Source organism: Helianthus annuus, chromosome 3 (assembly GCF_002127325.2).
Source record: "Helianthus annuus cultivar XRQ/B chromosome 3, HanXRQr2.0-SUNRISE, whole genome shotgun sequence".
Taxonomy (NCBI): domain Eukaryota; kingdom Viridiplantae; phylum Streptophyta; class Magnoliopsida; order Asterales; family Asteraceae; genus Helianthus; species Helianthus annuus.
In genome coordinates this window covers 101,322,016-101,339,667 of record NC_035435.2, presented here as the reverse complement: position 1 = coordinate 101,339,667, position 17,652 = coordinate 101,322,016, and the positions used below count along the sequence as shown (strand labels likewise).

The following is a 17,652-nucleotide window of genomic DNA, read 5'->3' as shown; positions in this document are numbered from 1 at the left end:
CCGCATCTAGCCACTTCAGTACCTCTTTCTTAACCACTTCTCACATGTTCGGATTTAGTCTCCGTTGTGTGTCGCGAGAAGGACTCATGCCGTCTTCCGTAATGATCTTGTGCATCACTACCGAGGGACTAATTCCCTTCAAGTCTGCAATAGTCCACCCAATAACGACTCTATGGGTGACCAATACTCTCATCAACTTTTCTTCCTGCTCCCTGGTCAAATTAGATGCAATAATAACCGGGAGCGTGCTACCTTCATCCACATAAGCATACTTAAGATGCTTGGGTAGCACCTTCAACTCTAGCACCGGAGGCTCTTCCAACGATGGCTTCAACTTTGCATCAATGCTTTCCGGAAGACTCTCCACTTGGTGTGTCCAAGTGGGCCTTCCTTCCTTTGCCGCCATAACCTCCAACTCTTTCACTTCCTCATCCATGCTCCTATTCATATCTCCTTGTAACCTGTCAAACATGAAACACTCATCTATTGTGTTTCCTCTTCGACACTAATGTCACATAGAGGTATACACTCGTCCACGATGTCCGCCATATAACATTCATCGCCGACTAGAGGATCCGTCAATCCTGAAAAGATATTTAACCGCAACCGACGGTTACCAAAAGTCATGTCGACCGTGCCCGATTTGCAATTTATTTGGGCATTCGATGTTGCCAAAAATGGTCGACCGAGGATCACCGTTGGTTGCTTAGTTCGGTCCAAAGAGACATAATCTAATACAAGAAAGTCCACTGGATAGTAAAAGTCCTTGACCTTGACTATTACATCCGTGACTATCCCACGGGGTAGTTTAGGGGTCAAATCGGCTAACACCACGGTGGTATTAGACACTTGAAGTGGACCGAGTCATTTCAAATCGGCTCACACTTGCCCCAAGATCCAAAAGTGCCCGAGTCATTTTAAATTCGCCGACTTGTATTGAAATAATAGGTGCCCCGGGATCTTGAAGTTTTGGTGGAAGTGAACCCGAAAGGATCGAACTCACATTTTCAGTTAAATCAAGTTCTTAGGAAACTTGTGAGTCCTCTTTTGGGTGCATATATCTTTCAAGTATTTAGCATATGAAGGTACTTGCTTGATTGCATCTAAGAGTGGTAAATTGATTTTGACTTGTTTAAAAATTTCCCACATCTCTTCTTGTTGTGAGCCCCGTTTGTTTACCACTTTCTTAGATGGTCCCAACAAAGCTTTGGGATAAGGGGCGGTATTAACCTCCACACCCGTTTCCTTAGCCTTTGGGACGGGAACGGTCACAACGGGAGTGTTATTATTAGTTTTTAAATCAATTTTCTTTTGACCCGTTTGACCGTTTTTACCTTCATCATCACTCGCATCTTCCACCACCCCTTCAACAAACGTGGGGGATGGTGGCTCAACACCACTATTTATGACTCGACCACTATGTAAAGAAATTTCATTTTTTTGTACCTCACGTGCGTTCCTCGAATTCGACCCTTGGTGCTTAGGGTTCACCGTGGTATCACTTGGAAGCCCTCCTCCACTTCCACGAATTTGAGCCATCTCTTGAGCTAGTTGCCCCACTTGTTTCTCTAATGCCTTTTGAGATTTATCCTTCACTTCAAACTCTTTCTTTACTTCGGCTTTGAACTCTTGGTATGAATTAGTAAGAGCTTGTTGTGAGTTGGTAAGATTACTCACGGCATTCATGATGGCATCAAATTCTGAACTTATCGAGTCATCACCTTGGGAGTTTGATGCACCACCCCCATTTCCACTTTGGTTGTAACCCCGTTGATAGTTGCTTTCGCGACCTTGATGTCCTTGGTTACCCCCTGATTGTAATTCCTTTGGTAACCCCCTTGGTTACCACCTTGCCGATTGTTATACGAGGACCCACCTTGACCACCTTGATTACCCGATTGAAAATTCGGGTTCAGTTGATTCGAAGAATTATCATACCGGAAGTTAGGGTGATTTCTCAACCCCGGATGGTAAGTGTTGGAGTTCATGTCATATTGCTTTCCATTTCGATCCCCATACACTTGGTTTACTTCCTCGGTGTAGTCACTCGACCCCGTTGGACATTGCTCGGTTTTATGCCCAATATCTCCACACTCTTCACACACCGCAAATTGTACCGCGTTCACCTCCTTCTTCTTCATACGAGTCATTTCCCGCTCTAAGGTAGAAATTCGATCCTTAGAATCAAGATCAGGAAGTGACCGGGAAATGGGATGTTTCTTAGCTCTATCGGCCGATTCCTTCTCTTTCGACCGTTTGCTCATCCTCTCCAAAAACTCCCAATCATCATCTTCGTGGTTGCTCAAAAGAGTCCCGTTGCTCGTTGATTCAAGGCGGTTCCATGTATTGTCGTCTAGACCCCGTACAAAACACTTGACTAACTCCCACTTCTCTATTTGATGATGTGGGCACTTTCGCATCAACTCCTTGTATCGTGTGGATGCTTCATGCAACAGCTCACCCGATAATTGGCGAAAAGACCTAATTTCATCACGAGCATCATCGGTCTTTGCCATCGAATAGTATTCATGAAGAAAGGCTTGTTGCATTTCTCCCCATGTTCGAATACTATTTGCCGGAAGTGTAAGGAACCACTGCTTCGCTTTGTCCTTTAACGAGAATTGAAATAGCCGAAGCTTGACTTCCTCCAATGCAAAATTGTGCCCCCCGATTGTATTATATATAGATGAGAATTCTGCCAAATGCGTGTACGGTTCATCATTCGATCTTCCATTGAAGTGAGGAATTATGTAGATGTAATGAGGTTTACAATTAAACATCCTTCTTTCACAAACAATTGGTGAATCATTCTCGGTGACCACCGGCCTAAAACGGTCATTCACTCCTCGTGGAGGTTGTTGACGATGATGCGGACCGTTAACTTCTTGATCAATCGATCTTCGATTGTCCCTTCTATCACCTCCCTTATCACCTCTTCTTTCATCTCTTCGATTTCCACCTTGGTTACCCCTTTGGTTACCCCCTCCCACGAAACGAGGAATCCGGTTAGGGTTAGCATTGTTGTTGTTTTTGTAAAACCCATCATTCCGGTTCTGTTGGTAATTGTTGCGTGGTTGGCGGTTATTGTCGTAACCGTCATTTCTTCTATTCCCATAACCGTAGTCATCATCCCCCACATAGTTGGCATTTTGATAGCCAAACTCCTCATCTTTAAATCCTCGTGCATTGTAGATATTACCCTGATTCACATACCCCCAATCTTTGTCATCATTAACCCGATCATCATAGTAGCCCCCGTCATCCGAATTTTCTGTATGAACACTCACATGCTCCGGCGATTGATAACCGGGAACACTATAAGGTTCGTCATCGGGGATGGCGTTCCTCAAGTCGTCTATGTTAAAAAATGGGTCTTTGTTCGCGGGATTGCCACGATCTCGGTTGCCTCGACGGTCGGAATTGACATTCCGGTCATCAAGGTTGAGGGGTAAGGAGGTTTGTCGATGATGGTTTTGTTGTTGGGGTGTTCTTTGGTTGTTGTTGGGATTTTGGTTTTGGAAAGGCGATGTGGGTGGTCCGGTATTGTTGTTACCACCCGGTCGCTCTTGAGGTATAGGTTGGACATTTTGGGCGGGATTGAAGTTGCTCCGGTATTGAAATTGGTTCGAGTTAAGGTTTTGGTTTTGGTTTGAGTTTTGGTTTGCCATTGAATCGGTTTCAATGGTCGGTGTGAGTGGTGGTGTTGTGGTGGTTTGATTAGAAGCAAGTGTTGCCTCTAACCGGCTTGCTAGGTTTCTTCTTGCTACTCTTTCGATTTCCGGTTCGTAGACTAAAGGTGAAGTCCTCCCGGAGTTCCGCGTATGCATGCACTACCTGTAACCTGCACAAGTAACACACCCCGCGTAACAAAGGAAAAGACAAAGTACAAGAAGAGAAACTATGCAATTTAAACAGTTAATCACACAAATTCAAACAATATCCAAACACAAAGCGCATGCACTCCCCGGCAACGACGCCAAAATTTGATCGGAGTTTCGCGTTCCGGTGGTCCAGTTTTCACTCCAGTGACCCGTAAAGCTCCCGAAAAGCTCCTTAAACTCTGCTAGACCTGCAAAACAAGTATCTAATCAAAAGTGGGCTATTCGAAATTAAAACATGTGTAAAAACATCAAATTAAACAATTACGAGCACCAGTTTTCGACCACGTATCAAGATCTATACAAGACATGATATAACACAATAAAAAATTCTCTTAAAAATAGAAAAACGCTATAGGCTTTGTACAAGATGTATACATGGGTCTCAATCGTAAATAGTCATAATCATCATACTCGGTAAATCTTACAAATAGCAAAGCTATGACAGGGTCTGAGGAGGGTAGATGTAGACAACCTTACCTCTACTCCGTAGGAATAGAGAGGCTGCTTCCAGTGAGACCCACGGCTTGATTGTAGTTTTGTATCAAACGTTGGACCCAAGCACATAACACCCAAACCATCGGGACAGAGACCGATTAATGCATGTACCCCCCCTGTCTTTCAGCTATCAACGGCACCACATGATGCATGATTAACCATCTGTCGCTTTTAACGTTATTCTTATGAAATTAGTAAAATAACATTAAAGTTTGTACCATTTCACTTTTTACCCCTCCAATGCCCACACATATATACATTATATTTGCGCACACATATAATGTACCCTTTTCTTTTTGTGTATTAATAATTACTGGTATCGAAAGTAGTGTCCGGTTTTAATATACTTAGGGGGAGCGGGGTGCGTGCGGGAAGGGAAATCGGGGAGGGGGTTGCCGAGCGGGAAGGGTGCCGCCAACAAAGCGGGGAGGGAAATCGGGGGTGTTTATCGGGGAGGGTTCACCGCAACGAAGGAGAGAGAAGATGGTGGGCCACCCTCATTTTCAACCAATCAACATTTTTTTTTTGAATAAAAAAACAATTCCCCTAAGAAGGGAGTGCCGCCATCAAATTGGGGTGCGAGAGGAGTTTAAGAGGGGAGTTGACGTGTCATAACCTGATTGGGTATGCGTAAGAGAGGGGACTCCCCTAAGAGGGGAGTGCCCCTCTCACCCTTATAGTAAAATGATAGTTACTGGTATCGAAAGTAGTGTACGGTGTTATACACCTACCAGTTAACCGGGTCCTTCCCCACAAAAGTTGGGTTAGGTGAAAGTATGAATGTGGCTGTGAGCTCTATAAAAAGATTACCCTTAGTCCTCTACCTAACACACCAGTCACCACCAAGCCATCATGATCCCAACCAGCTCTTTGATGCAACTGGGCTATCTCTGGCTCGTGGTTTTAGTGCTAGCCACTCGCATCACATCCCAAACGCTGGTCAAGTCCTTACCTGGTTATCCGGGCCTCCTTCCTTTCAAACTCGAAACCGGGTATGACCCATCATTACTACTAAGATTGTGTGTGTATTTTTATTTTATTTTTTTAACGGCAAACACTTTGTTTGCTTGTGAGACTTGTATCCGTACCACTTTAAACGGAGATAAGCACCTGGTGACACTAGGCCAAAGTGTTAACTTGTGTGCTTCTTGTGTCTGTAATAGGTATATTGGAGTGGGAGAAAATGATACGGTGCAGCTATTTTACTACTTCGTGGAGTCGGAAGGGAACCCCGCCGAAGACCCGCTCGTTATCTGGCTGGCTGGAGGCCCGGGGTGTTCCGCACTCCGAGCCTTCTTTTTCGAAATCGGTACACACATACAAGCCTCTCTATTACTTGTTTACGCAATGTTTGTTAGGGGTGTTAATCATAACAGATTAGTTAACGGTTAATTAAACCGTCATATTTTTATATGTCTAAAAGTCATTAACTCTTGCCGTACACTTGAAGTCGTGTAACTTCAATAGTCATATTTTTATATGTCTAAAAGTCATTAACTCTTGCCGTACACTTGAAGTCGTGTAACTTCAATACGCCCCGTTTATCTAAACGAGTTATGGGTAGTAATTAAGTTGAAAACGTGTAAATTGTGTTGGTGAGATGTAAAAAAAACAGCGGTTAAACATGTTAATGAGGTTAACCCAGACACGCGACTTGTTTTTAAATTAGGTTAGATTTGACAATGTGAAACTTGATTTGTTACATGGCGTATCTGAAATTGTCACCCCAAATTATAATTGAATTGATGCATATTGTTTGTATAAACATTGAGATTTGATGATATTATTAACAAGAAATTATAAAAGTTGTAATAAAATTTTTATAACCTTTTTATACATCACAAATCAAGCTATTTTATCGTTCCAAAGTAGATTCAGCTGGTATATCTATATTTCTATTAAATATTATATAAGAGACCTTTGTAAAGAGAGATTTTTTTTTTTGAACGGCGTAAAGAGAAAGAAATAGATATACTTGTGTTAATCTTGAAACTTCTTTTACACAATATTTATTCTGATAATTAATGCTATGAATATATTTTTTAATCTTTTACACAATAATTATTCAAATAATAATTAATGCTATGAATATATTTTTTAATTGAGACTATATTTATTATGGTTATATTTAAGGCTATCAAAATGTTATCAAACAAAAGACTGAAATCATTGAGCACCGCTACTTTATTGATATATGACAATACGTAACTTTCCTCGTGGTCACTGCTCATATGCATGATTTCTTTCGGTTTTTGGTTATTTCTTTATTTTAATTCCATATTTTTAACATCACTCGTAATTTGTACGACGAAAATTTTCATTTAGCAATATATAAACATTGGAAATTATATGTATAAGTGGGCAAGATAATTGGATGGATGTGATAAGGGTTAACTGGTTATAAAATTATATCTCATACATTGTCCCGTATTCATTATTTATTAAATTGCCTGTAAAAAAAATATTACTAGAAACTCGCCCAGTAAACACATAAGCATTGAGGCAAAACGCTAATACTCAACTACACTTATAGAAATTCTAAAGATGCAAACAACACAAGTTCTAAACATAAATACGACTCGTTTAACTACTTTATATCCCATGTTTATAACATAGTTATATGTTTTATGTATCAAGAAAGAGAAATGATGGATACCAACCTTTTAATTAAATTATTTGAAAAAAAGTAATAAATCTCATGTTGTACTTTTCAGTAAATATGTCTAATCGTGTCTTATATATGTTATCTACTGACGAGAGTGTATTTTTATATCCTTGTGTGTTCGTCAATGAGATCATCATTGTTACAATTTTATGTTAAATTAATAGTTTAGAAAAATAAATACGAGAAATTAAAATTTTCATACGCAACACCCACCTCTCCCTACCCCACCATTTCTTCTTTCTCGATTTCTGGCCCCATTTGCCTTTTTTTTATTTTTTTATTATTATATTTTTAAGGTGACTATTGTTCACAACGCCTACCCCTAAGCAGGGGAGGCAAAACAACAACAACCGACTACATTACATTAAAATTACACCAATCATCCCAACTAATAGTTCTATACAAAGATCTATTATTATACCATAAATACCCAATAGACTTAATATTTTAAATGATCTTCTTCGCTTCGACCGGTATATTAGAAAACCTCCTCTTGTTCCTCACCTTCCAGATGCACCAACACGCCACCATAATAATCCTTTTAATTGCTTTCTTCTGCTTTCCATCGCTAATATGTTCATCAATGCTCATCAAACTCGATCAAGTCTTTCACCGAATATGCGTAAATTTGACTCACTTTACACCACCCACTTATATGATTCCAAACAATCGAAGCAACAAAACAACCACACAACAGATGGTCCGCAGATTACTCCCCATCATGGCACATCATACACACGCTGTTTCACCATCAAAACAGTTCCTAGCTTGCAAAGCCAAAAGTGATGGAATGCGATTTCGGACAACCCACCACATGAATATATTAATCTTTTTTGGAACCCACTTTGTCTACTTGAAAACATACCTGGAACCCCCTCTTCTCCAATACCCTCCTCCGGTCAGACACCGCCCTAAAGTTCATTTCCTCGAGGTTTTCCTTAAAAATGAAAGTGAAGGGGTATGGTCCCAAAAAGTCGCGCAGACCATCCAGGTCGCGCGCTGGACCATACTCCTTACTAAGCAAGCTGATCAATTTCCAGACCCGCGTGAGCCCTTCAAGCAGAACCGGGCCTCGCGCGGGGTCGAAACAAGGGATAACGTCAATTTTCACACTTGTGTTCTGAATAAGAGTCTTTAGTCTCTACACCCTCGCGCGGGCCAGTTACGTGCCCAACAAGGGTCGCGCAGGGGTTAGAGCGCAAGACCACTTCAGAGAGTACACAAGGTACAAGTGGCAGAAGAAAGAGCCAATCGGCGTCCACCAGGCTGTGCTCTATCGTGCTCCACGATCTTCTGACGTGCAGGAGACAATAAGTACACAAGGACGTCTACGTGGCACCAATCAGGGGGCGGCGACACCTGCCCTATGATCTCCACTTATCTGCTGATGGCAGAGGGACAACAAGGCCGACAACAGGGACACGTGGTTCCAATCATGGTGCGCTAGCACCGGAGATCTTCTAGAAGGCATTAACGGTCGATACCAATGAGACAAGAAGGATATTCTCTGTTGCCGCCTTCCGTCCCAAGGCCCATCAGCCCATCTCTCCTTACACCTCTCCGGCTATAAATAGAGGACCTTCATGCACAGGTTAATTCATTCTGCTCTCTTCACTCTCACTCTTAGCACACACTTATTTCCTCAAAGCAGATACTTATTCTCACGTCGAAGTCTGGTTAAGAGGGAAACCCCTATATTCCCCTTTTAACGAGCTAACGGTGTTCTATTTTGCAGGAAGAACGGATCATTACGGAGCTCAGGAAAATTAAAGAAGATTAACCCTCGTATTTGAAACATAAACCAAATTAATTAACTCTAAAATTAGTTCTGTGGTTCTTCAGAAAGATATTTAAAATTGACGTGACAATTATAAGAGGATAAAACTCAAGACATATGACGAAAAGAATTATTAGAGGAATAAAGGTCTTTCTGATTTTTTGTTAGTTTCTATCAATATATTTTTTTAAATGAAAACGCTTGTTTCGACTCTATTAATTCAATAATTCTAAATTAATTACCATTGCTCAGATTTAAACCTGAGACCTCATCTCTAAAAGGCATAAGCCGTCTAACAAGCGGCGGATCTAGAAAAATTCTTATAGGCCAATGTTTAAAAAAAGGGGTAACGAAATTAAAAAAACGTCAAAATTTTCCAAAATTTACACTACCGTAAAAGTGTCAAGGAGTTGCAGGGGCTACCCCTGTTTATTAGCTATATCCGCCCCTGCTACCAAGTGGGCTAGCCCCACATTGACTCAATTTATTTAACGGAAAGTAAAAAACAACAGGTCACACATTAAGCTTTATTATTTGGGGGAAGGTTCATTTGAGAAGAAAAATTAATTGAGAAGAAAAAGAACAAAAGGGTAATTTTGTAAAACATTGAATAGTTTTTTTCACTTATCTCATTTATTATCCTTTCTGACTAAATAATTAGTCATAAAGACTATTATCCTCCACACTAACTTTTTTTTGCCTACACACATCAAAATTTATCCTACATATTTCGAAATTCACCCTACATGTTGAAATTCATCCTACACAACTTGTAATTTATCCTACACAACTCGTAATTTATCCTACACTTTAAATTATTTTATTTTATTTTATTGAAAAAAATATATATTTTGAAGATAAGTTACAAAATATTTAATGTAGTTAGCTATTAAAGAGAAAGACTACAAATTAATGAACTATGTAGATTTACCAATGTACCCTTATAGTAACATTAAATACTTATATTAAATGAAGTTAAATAAAACATTCTTATTGGTTGAAATTTCTTCTTTTTTTCTTCTTACAAAAAATTTCTTCTCATTTGAACTCTCCACTTATTATTTGATTATTAACTAAATAAATAATGTCTTACTAAACCAAACATAAAATTAATGATTAAAAGCAAATAACCTCTAGCTCAAGTGATAGGACTTCAGTTCTTCTTTAAAAGACTCAAGTTCAATTCTCATTTGGTGCAAAAAAGGAGTAAGGCACTGGTGGGCAGTGATAGGAGACTCAGGGAAACCTGTGTTCGATCCTTGAGCCAAACGGGTTTTACTGGTAATTTACTGTTGTGCCTACGGGCGGGTGCGGGTTTCCCCGGAATTGGCGGTGGACCACTCGGGTTACTCTCGGAGTACTCCGTTTGTCCGGTGAGTGCCCCAAGAGTGCTCGGAAATGATTTGTTGGCCGTTCAAAAAAATTATTAATGATTAAAAACTCAAGCAAAAGATAAGAAACACTGTAAACGATGTCGTTTGGATATTCATGTCGTGTATTTTACAGGTCCTATGCAGTTTCAGTATGGGGAATACAGGGACGACGTACCGGCCCTAACATTCAACCCCAACTCATGGACAAAGGCATGTGTATTTTAATTATTCTTTTATACTTTTTGCGCTACGATTGAAACGATGAATATGAACGGGATCCGCATGTTTATTCATGTCAAAAGCATCAACCCTAACTTAGTCGCATTTAAAATCTTGTAACCCAAAGAAGACCAATTTATTTAAACGATTCAAACAAGTGTTAAAAGGGTCATAGGGGTCAGTTGCAACTTGTAATAAATGGATTGACGGGTTAAATTAAACACTTAAACGTGTTAGCGGGTTGACCATATTAAATATATGAGTTAATTACACAAATGGGTCCTGTGGTTTATACATAATTTCGCCTTTGGGTACTAACTTTATTTTTTAACAGATTTAGGTTCTATGGTTTCAATTTTGTAACACATTTGGGTACTAACACCAAAATTAGTTAATTAATGACTAAAATACCCTTGCATTTTTTTAAGTTTATCAATGTAACATATTTGGGTACTAACACCTAATTTTATTTAAGTTTAAATCAATTTTACAAAATCTATTTATTTTTTTTACTTTCATATTTTTATTATATCTCTTAATTAACATAAAGTCTATTTATTTTTTTTATTTTCATATTTTTATTAAATTTCTTATTTAACATAAAATCTACTTGTTACACCAATATTTTTTTAAATAGATTTTTTAAATAGATTTTTTAAATAAAATCTACTAGCTATATAGTTTTATGTAAATTAAATTTCTTACTAGTTTTAAATAATGTAAACCTTACTCGTTTTCAATTTTGGATATATATGATTGATAATAATAATAATAAATATCTTTCATGTAAAAAAATTAAGCCATTTTTAACTTGTCTTTTGTTCATTTACATTTTATTATTTTAGAAAGATATTTAATTTACATAAAATCTACTAGTTGCACCAGTAAATCTACTAGCTATATAGTTTTATGTAAATTAAATATCTTTTTTACAAAAAAAAAACGAGTTAAAAAGAGGCTTAAATTTTTTTAGTTTTATCTAAAACACCTAGCTATATAGTTTTATCTAAAATACCTAGCTATATAGTTTTATGTAAATTAAATATCTTTCTAAAATAGTAAAATGTAAATGAAAAAAAAAAACGAGTTAAAAAAAAGGCTTAAATTTTTTTACATGAAAGATATTTATTATTATCAATCATTTCAATCCAAAATTGAAAACGAGTAAGGTTTACATTAGTTAAAATGAGTAAGAAATTTAATTTACATAAAACTATATAGCTAGTAGATTTTATTTAAAATATCCATTTAAAAAAATACTGGTGTAACAAATAGATTTTATGTTAAATAAGAAATTTAATAAAAATATGAAAATAAAAAAAATAAATAGAGTTTATGTTAATTAAGAGATATAATAAAAAGATGAAAATAAAAAAAATAGATTTTGTAAAATTGATTTAAACTTAAATAAAATTAGGTGTTAGTACCCAAATGTGTTACATTGATAAACTTAAAAAAATGCAAGGGTATTTTAGTCATTAATTAACTAATTTTGGTGTTAGTACTCAAAGGTGTTACAAAATTGAAACCATAGAACCTAAACCTGTTAAAAAATAAAGTTAGTACCCAAAGGCGAAATTAGGTATAAACCACAGGACCCATTTGTGTAATTAACTCTAAATATATATATTTATTTGTTTTAACTTTTAAATGGATTGCCGGTTCGACCTGTCTAATTCAACGAGATAAACACCTCGTGTCATTACGATTAACAGTTGTCATTGTGGGGATTTAAAGGTGGCAAATGTGATATATTTGGACGCCCCGTCGATAACAGGATTTTCATACGCAAAAACAGCCGAGGCTATGATATCGAGTGATACATTATCGGCGTCTCATACCGCAACATTTTTAAGGAAGGTCAGTGATATTTTAACGAATTTAGTAGTACGCTTTTGTAAAGGTTAAGATTGCGGATTTTCTTCTGAACTTTCGATGCAGTTTGTTAGGGACCATCCAAAGTTCATAAACAATACAATATACGTTGCTGGAATATCATATTCCGGCATCGTAGTTCCAATGGTTACTGAAGAGATATATAAAGGTATATGTTTTTATTTTATACTAGATTATTAGACCCGTGTACTACACGGGTTTAAGGATATAAATTTGTAAATTATTTAATTTTATATTCTCTTCGTAAATTTATATAAGTGAATTCTTTACCGTAGATGATGCAACAGTTGGTCATGTGTAAAAACCAATTCTCTTATAAACAAACCAACTTTACATAAAAATTGTCCTATACTTTTATTTATCGTCATGGCAAAACATTGGGCGAGAGGAATCTATCTCTTTTCAATATAAATGAAATATTTCTATTTGGCGGTATTAAACGAAATCTAGGGATAAATGTTCAAGTGTTATTATTACTTCCGGAGGATAATATGAGTGCCTCAATAACCTAGTCACCTAGTGATAGGACCTGTAGTCGAGTTCGTTACATAAACTATTCTTTCAATGAATATTTCTTAATAATGTCACTGGAACATTGACCTTTGTTAATTATCAATGGTATGGCAAGCCTAAAAATATAACTCCATTTAGGACATCCAGTGAGTATAGTCTTGTATCAAAATTAGTATGAAGATATTATATCATTAAACGCGTTTGTTACATACGTCTAATAACATTAAAAGTGTTTTCAAAGCATGGAAGTAAACCGGTTTTCAAATATCAGATTAACCTATTATTTACCTTTTTTATTATTATAGTATAAAATAATAATTTATTGTAAAGAAATCTTTTTTTAAAGAATAAGAAGATGTTGTCACATTGACATTATATGAAATTGTTTATTATAAGTAGAATTGTTACTAATAACTAACTATATATTTTAGATAAGTCAAAATTAAATAATTAATATCTAAGTAAACAATAAAACATTTATTAGTATTAAGTTGTTAAGGAATTTTTTATTGTTTTGTATTAATTAATTAAATAAGTAATAATAATAATAAATGTGAATTGAAGGAGAAAATGACATATGGCTTTAAGGAGGCTTTTGTTTGGTATGAGAATGCCATGTGGCATTATCTATATCTTTTTATTAGTATTAGATTTTAAATAAAATAGCTTTTTATTGCTATTAATTCTCTTAATATTACTCTAAATGATAATTCCTTCTTGTAGGCAATGATGCAGGATTAAAGCCTACTCTAAATATCAAAGTAAGCACATCTTAATGATTTGGCTCATTCATGTGCTAAATAATCTACTACTAGCTCGAAAACGATCAAGCTATCGGCTAACAAAGAACTAACTGCAGGGCTATTTGGAAGGAAACCCGTTAACAGATAAAACTGAAGATGTAAACTCTAGAGTTGAATTCGCTTATCGCATGGCTCTTATATCCTATGAATTGTTTGAGGTAACTTTTACTTATTTATTATGAAATTCAACATTTATTCTAGAGTGTTTATGGTCCCGTTTTTAGGTCAAACCATGAGTCAACCTGTCAGGATTGGTTTTTAATGTATCGTAACAAACCAAATCCCCCGAAAAGCTTACGGATATTACTGCTTGGGCCGGTTGGTTGACCAAAAACTTCTAGGTACTTGTACAATATTGTAATATCTTTGTTCACATGGATTGATTTTTACGGTAAAGAGTACAATGTTAAACAAGTAATGAACAAAGTTTTAGGACAATATAACTTTATAAAATGTTATTGCTTTTGTTATATTACTAGGACTAAGTGTACCATGTGGTCTGGTTTGAAAAAAAATCATGAGTTTAAAAAAGTAATAAATCCAGTGGCGGATTCAGGGTGGTTCCTGGATCCGCCACTGCTTACATCATACCTTATTATCATAAAATAACTATCATAGCATAATTGATTGTTTTTTTGAATATAATTCATGTCATTGTTTCAGTCTACAAAAAATAACTGCAATGGAGAGTATGCAAACTGTAATCGAAACAATCTACGATGCATGGCAGATATCACTGAGGTCAACAAAGTAAGCATTGCACGAATTTACCCGAGGTTATTTTCAAGATTGAAAACATTCTTATCAAGTGTTCTGGTTTCTAAATTACAGCGTGTCGAAGATATAAACATCCAACAAATTTTGGATCCCGATTGTGATTCGAAGACCAATCTGGTAAGAGGTGTAAATCCGACAACACATGCAAGTAGGCGGTATCTTCGACAGAATGAAATTAGAATGATCCCAACACGACAATCGCTCAAGGGTGTCTTTTGTCGAGTATTTCTCTTCCTAATTTTTTACATAACGATATATATTTTTTATAAATGTACACATTAATTCTTTCCTTCTTGTAGGGTGACTTATACAAGTATGCAACGATATGGGCAAATAGTAAAAACGTTCAAAAGGCGCTTCATGTAAGCAAGGTATGCATGGTTATAGCATAAATTGTATATATTTAACATGTGGCGGAACAAAATATTTAAGGGATAATCACTAAAATAGACAAATTAACCCGAGTTTTTATCAAAGTAGGTGTGGACATTTTGCACTTAAAAACTAAGCATATCTAGAAAAAGCCAATCAGAAAAGGCCATAGATACGGAGCCGACTAAGCCTTAGCCGACACTAGGCATATCCGCTTGTGTGGCCTTTTCTCTTCGGTTCTTTTTGGATTTGCCTAGTTTTTTAAGTGCTTTAAGTGTAAAAATATGCGCCCATTTTGGTAGAAACTACACTTATTGCGACTGTCAAAACAATCACAAATGCCGTTTACATTGCTTTTAGATAACTATATATGATCTGGTTCATAGTCACAGGAAACGCTAAAAGACCCTTGTATCGCGTACCAGATCGGTCGTACCGAATCGCGGTACAGAGTTGTCCCAATCGCCTCCGATACGCGTACCGGATCGCTAACTTGGACCGTTCCCGATTGTGTACCATAATAGCGTTCCTATCGGTGAATACACGTTTTTAATTAATCCGAAACGCGTTTCCGTTTGTAGTGGCCAGCGTTCCGGTACAGCCAGATTCATGTACCGGAATTTGAAAACCCATTAACTTTTTCCCACTTTTTATACATTAGAGGTAACTGAACAGTTTTTTCCCGCCATTAACTTTTCACACTACAATTAACACACTTTAATTATTACCCATCCCATGTTAACTATAAATACAGTTATGACAATCAATCTAGCACACACAATATTTAATGAAAGATCTATTTTATACTTTTTTTATATATATGATACGTGTACCAAACTACGGTGGTACGCCATAGGATACACCGTACCACGTACCGAATTAGCGCTCCCAAATGAACCTACCCCCGACGTACCGATTTTTAGAAAGGCCCGAATTGCGTACCGGTTTTCGTACCGCGTACCGGAGCGTACCGCGTTCCATGTGACTATGATCTGGTTTTCTTTCGGATCTCATCGTATGATGGATGTAAATAGGGTACAGTAAAAGAGTGGACGTTATGTAACACTGATATGACCTACAACTATGGCGAACCGTCAATGCCGGCTTACAATTTCAACGTCCAAAATAGTGTAGTCTACCATGCAAATCTAACAAAGAGAAATTGCCGGGCTTTAGTTTTCAGGTATAAAAACATATATTTATGCATGCTTATTTCAAAAACTATTATCTATGATAATTACTTTCTGCAAACAAATATTTATTATTTCCTAATTATTTTTGGCAATAGTGGTGATCACGATATGATGGTACCACATGTGGGCACCCGTAAATGGATACTTTCTCTAAACTTGACGATCACTGATAGCAACTGGGAGGCATGGTATGTCAATAGTCAAGAAGCAGGCTACAAAACCACATATGCCCGTGACGATTATTCTTTAGTTTTTGCAACCGTGAAGGTAAGTTTGGTTGGTTACGTACACAAATGTAGCTAGGGAAGTTGTTAATACTTGCAACCGGCCTTTGCTTGTGTAGGGGGCAGGTCACACCGCTCCAGAGTTCAAGCCCGAAGAATGCTATGAAATGGTTAAGAGATGGTTTGTTCAGGCACGTCTTTGATGCCTTAGTTGGAAAACGTCGAGCAAAGCTCACGAGTAGGTTGGTTTGCATATGTAGGCAGATTTGTGATAACATTTTGTGCAAGTGACTATATGGTAGTCTATTGGCTTTCTCTTCTAATTTGAAAAGGTATAAAATTACCTTAGAAATTTGGCCGTGTATATGTAGACCATTGATTCATTCAGTTTATTCCAAGTTGAGGAGAAATAGGTTCCACAAGTTGTCAGCATTATAAACGTTGCTTTTTTTAGCATTATTAACATTGTTTTTTAGAAAAAATAACCCAAACACCCACCAAATCTACCCTTAAATCTACACCGATGTCCACAATGAGAGTCGAACTCTCAACCACTTGGGGAGAAACACCTTTACTACACACCATAATATTATTAGTTGGATGCATGATCAGAAGTTAAATGTTTATGCTATGAAGAGGGAGATTTCAATCAGTTCCTTACCCAGATGGATATCCGAAGACTCTCACAACTTCATTTGATCAGTAGAGAAGATAATGGGTTGGCTAGTTATTTCAAAAGAAGACTCTCATAAAATTCGTTTTTCCAAAACAAAACAAGAAACAAATAAACATTTGATTTTAAATAAACTAGGTCCAAGCAATCCTATGTGGGCAATCAACCAGCTAATGTCCATCACCTAAAAACATGTAAAAATACGCGTCTAACTATAAAGTTGGTGAGTTTCATAGGTTTGTCTCGTATTTATAAAAGATAAGAGTTACAAGATATAATTCATAACATTATTCAACATACAAGAATTTAAACACATAATCATGAAGTCTACAACCAAACCTAATGACGAATGCCTTCATGATGTATGTCGGGTTTCAAACATTCAACGTCCTACCCAGGTTTGAATGGGTATGCCACACCAATAGATCTACTTGTGCAATACCGTTGGTTTTTACAAGTTAATGGTTGTGTATGATATGAACGAGAAGGCCTTCTACGACTATAATGTGTGCAACATGCATATCAAGTTTAAGCATGCAAGTATATAGAACAATGTCATAATGAATTGTATAAAAACGTTTGCAAGTACATGTTTTCACCCCTAAAGTAAAGAAAGAAAAAAGGCTATGAAAACTGTAGGATCGTGTGCCGACCCGAACGAGTCGCTCAGAGGTGTTCAACTTCGTTTCAGGTGCGGAATAACAAGAAACGGAGGTAGAAATAGCTGTTTCTTCACTTAATCTACTGTTTGTATTGATTTAACAATGTTTACAGCTCGATCTTCACACCGG

General features: G+C 36.9%; 1 protein-coding gene across 2 annotated transcripts; it reads left to right on the top strand.

The window, feature by feature from the left end:
• Window positions 1-5,146: 5,146 nt before the first annotated feature.
• LOC110929433 (serine carboxypeptidase-like 17) lies at window positions 5,147-16,610 on the top strand. Of its 2 annotated transcripts, XM_035988381.1 has the most exons (14): window positions 5,147-5,368; window positions 5,540-5,685; window positions 8,777-10,191; window positions 10,325-10,401; window positions 12,148-12,270; window positions 12,352-12,454; window positions 13,543-13,580; window positions 13,679-13,780; window positions 14,286-14,372; window positions 14,454-14,621; window positions 14,699-14,770; window positions 15,806-15,954; window positions 16,060-16,231; window positions 16,308-16,610. In XM_035988381.1, exons 4-14 carry the CDS (start codon window positions 10,330-10,332, stop codon window positions 16,389-16,391), a joined length of 1,170 nt encoding a protein of 389 aa, XP_035844274.1. In that variant the 5' UTR covers window positions 5,147-5,368; window positions 5,540-5,685; window positions 8,777-10,191; window positions 10,325-10,329; the 3' UTR covers window positions 16,392-16,610. The 2 variants fall into 2 exon arrangements, with proteins under 2 accessions (XP_035844274.1, XP_022028282.1); XM_022172590.2 differs by lacking the exon at window positions 8,777-10,191 and having other exon boundaries at window positions 5,158-5,368.
• The last annotated feature ends 1,042 nt before the right edge of the window (window positions 16,611-17,652 follow it).

Coding starts and splice junctions, on each gene's coding strand:
- LOC110929433 (XM_022172590.2), top strand. CDS start 5,229: ATGATCCCAACCAGCTCTTTGATGCAACTGGGCTATCTCTGGCTCGTG. Junction 5,686..10,324: donor AGCCTTCTTTTTCGAAATCG/GTACACACATAC, acceptor TGTATTTTACAG/GTCCTATGCAGTTTCAGTAT. Junction 15,955..16,059: donor TGCCGGGCTTTAGTTTTCAG/GTATAAAAACAT, acceptor TTTTGGCAATAG/TGGTGATCACGATATGATGG.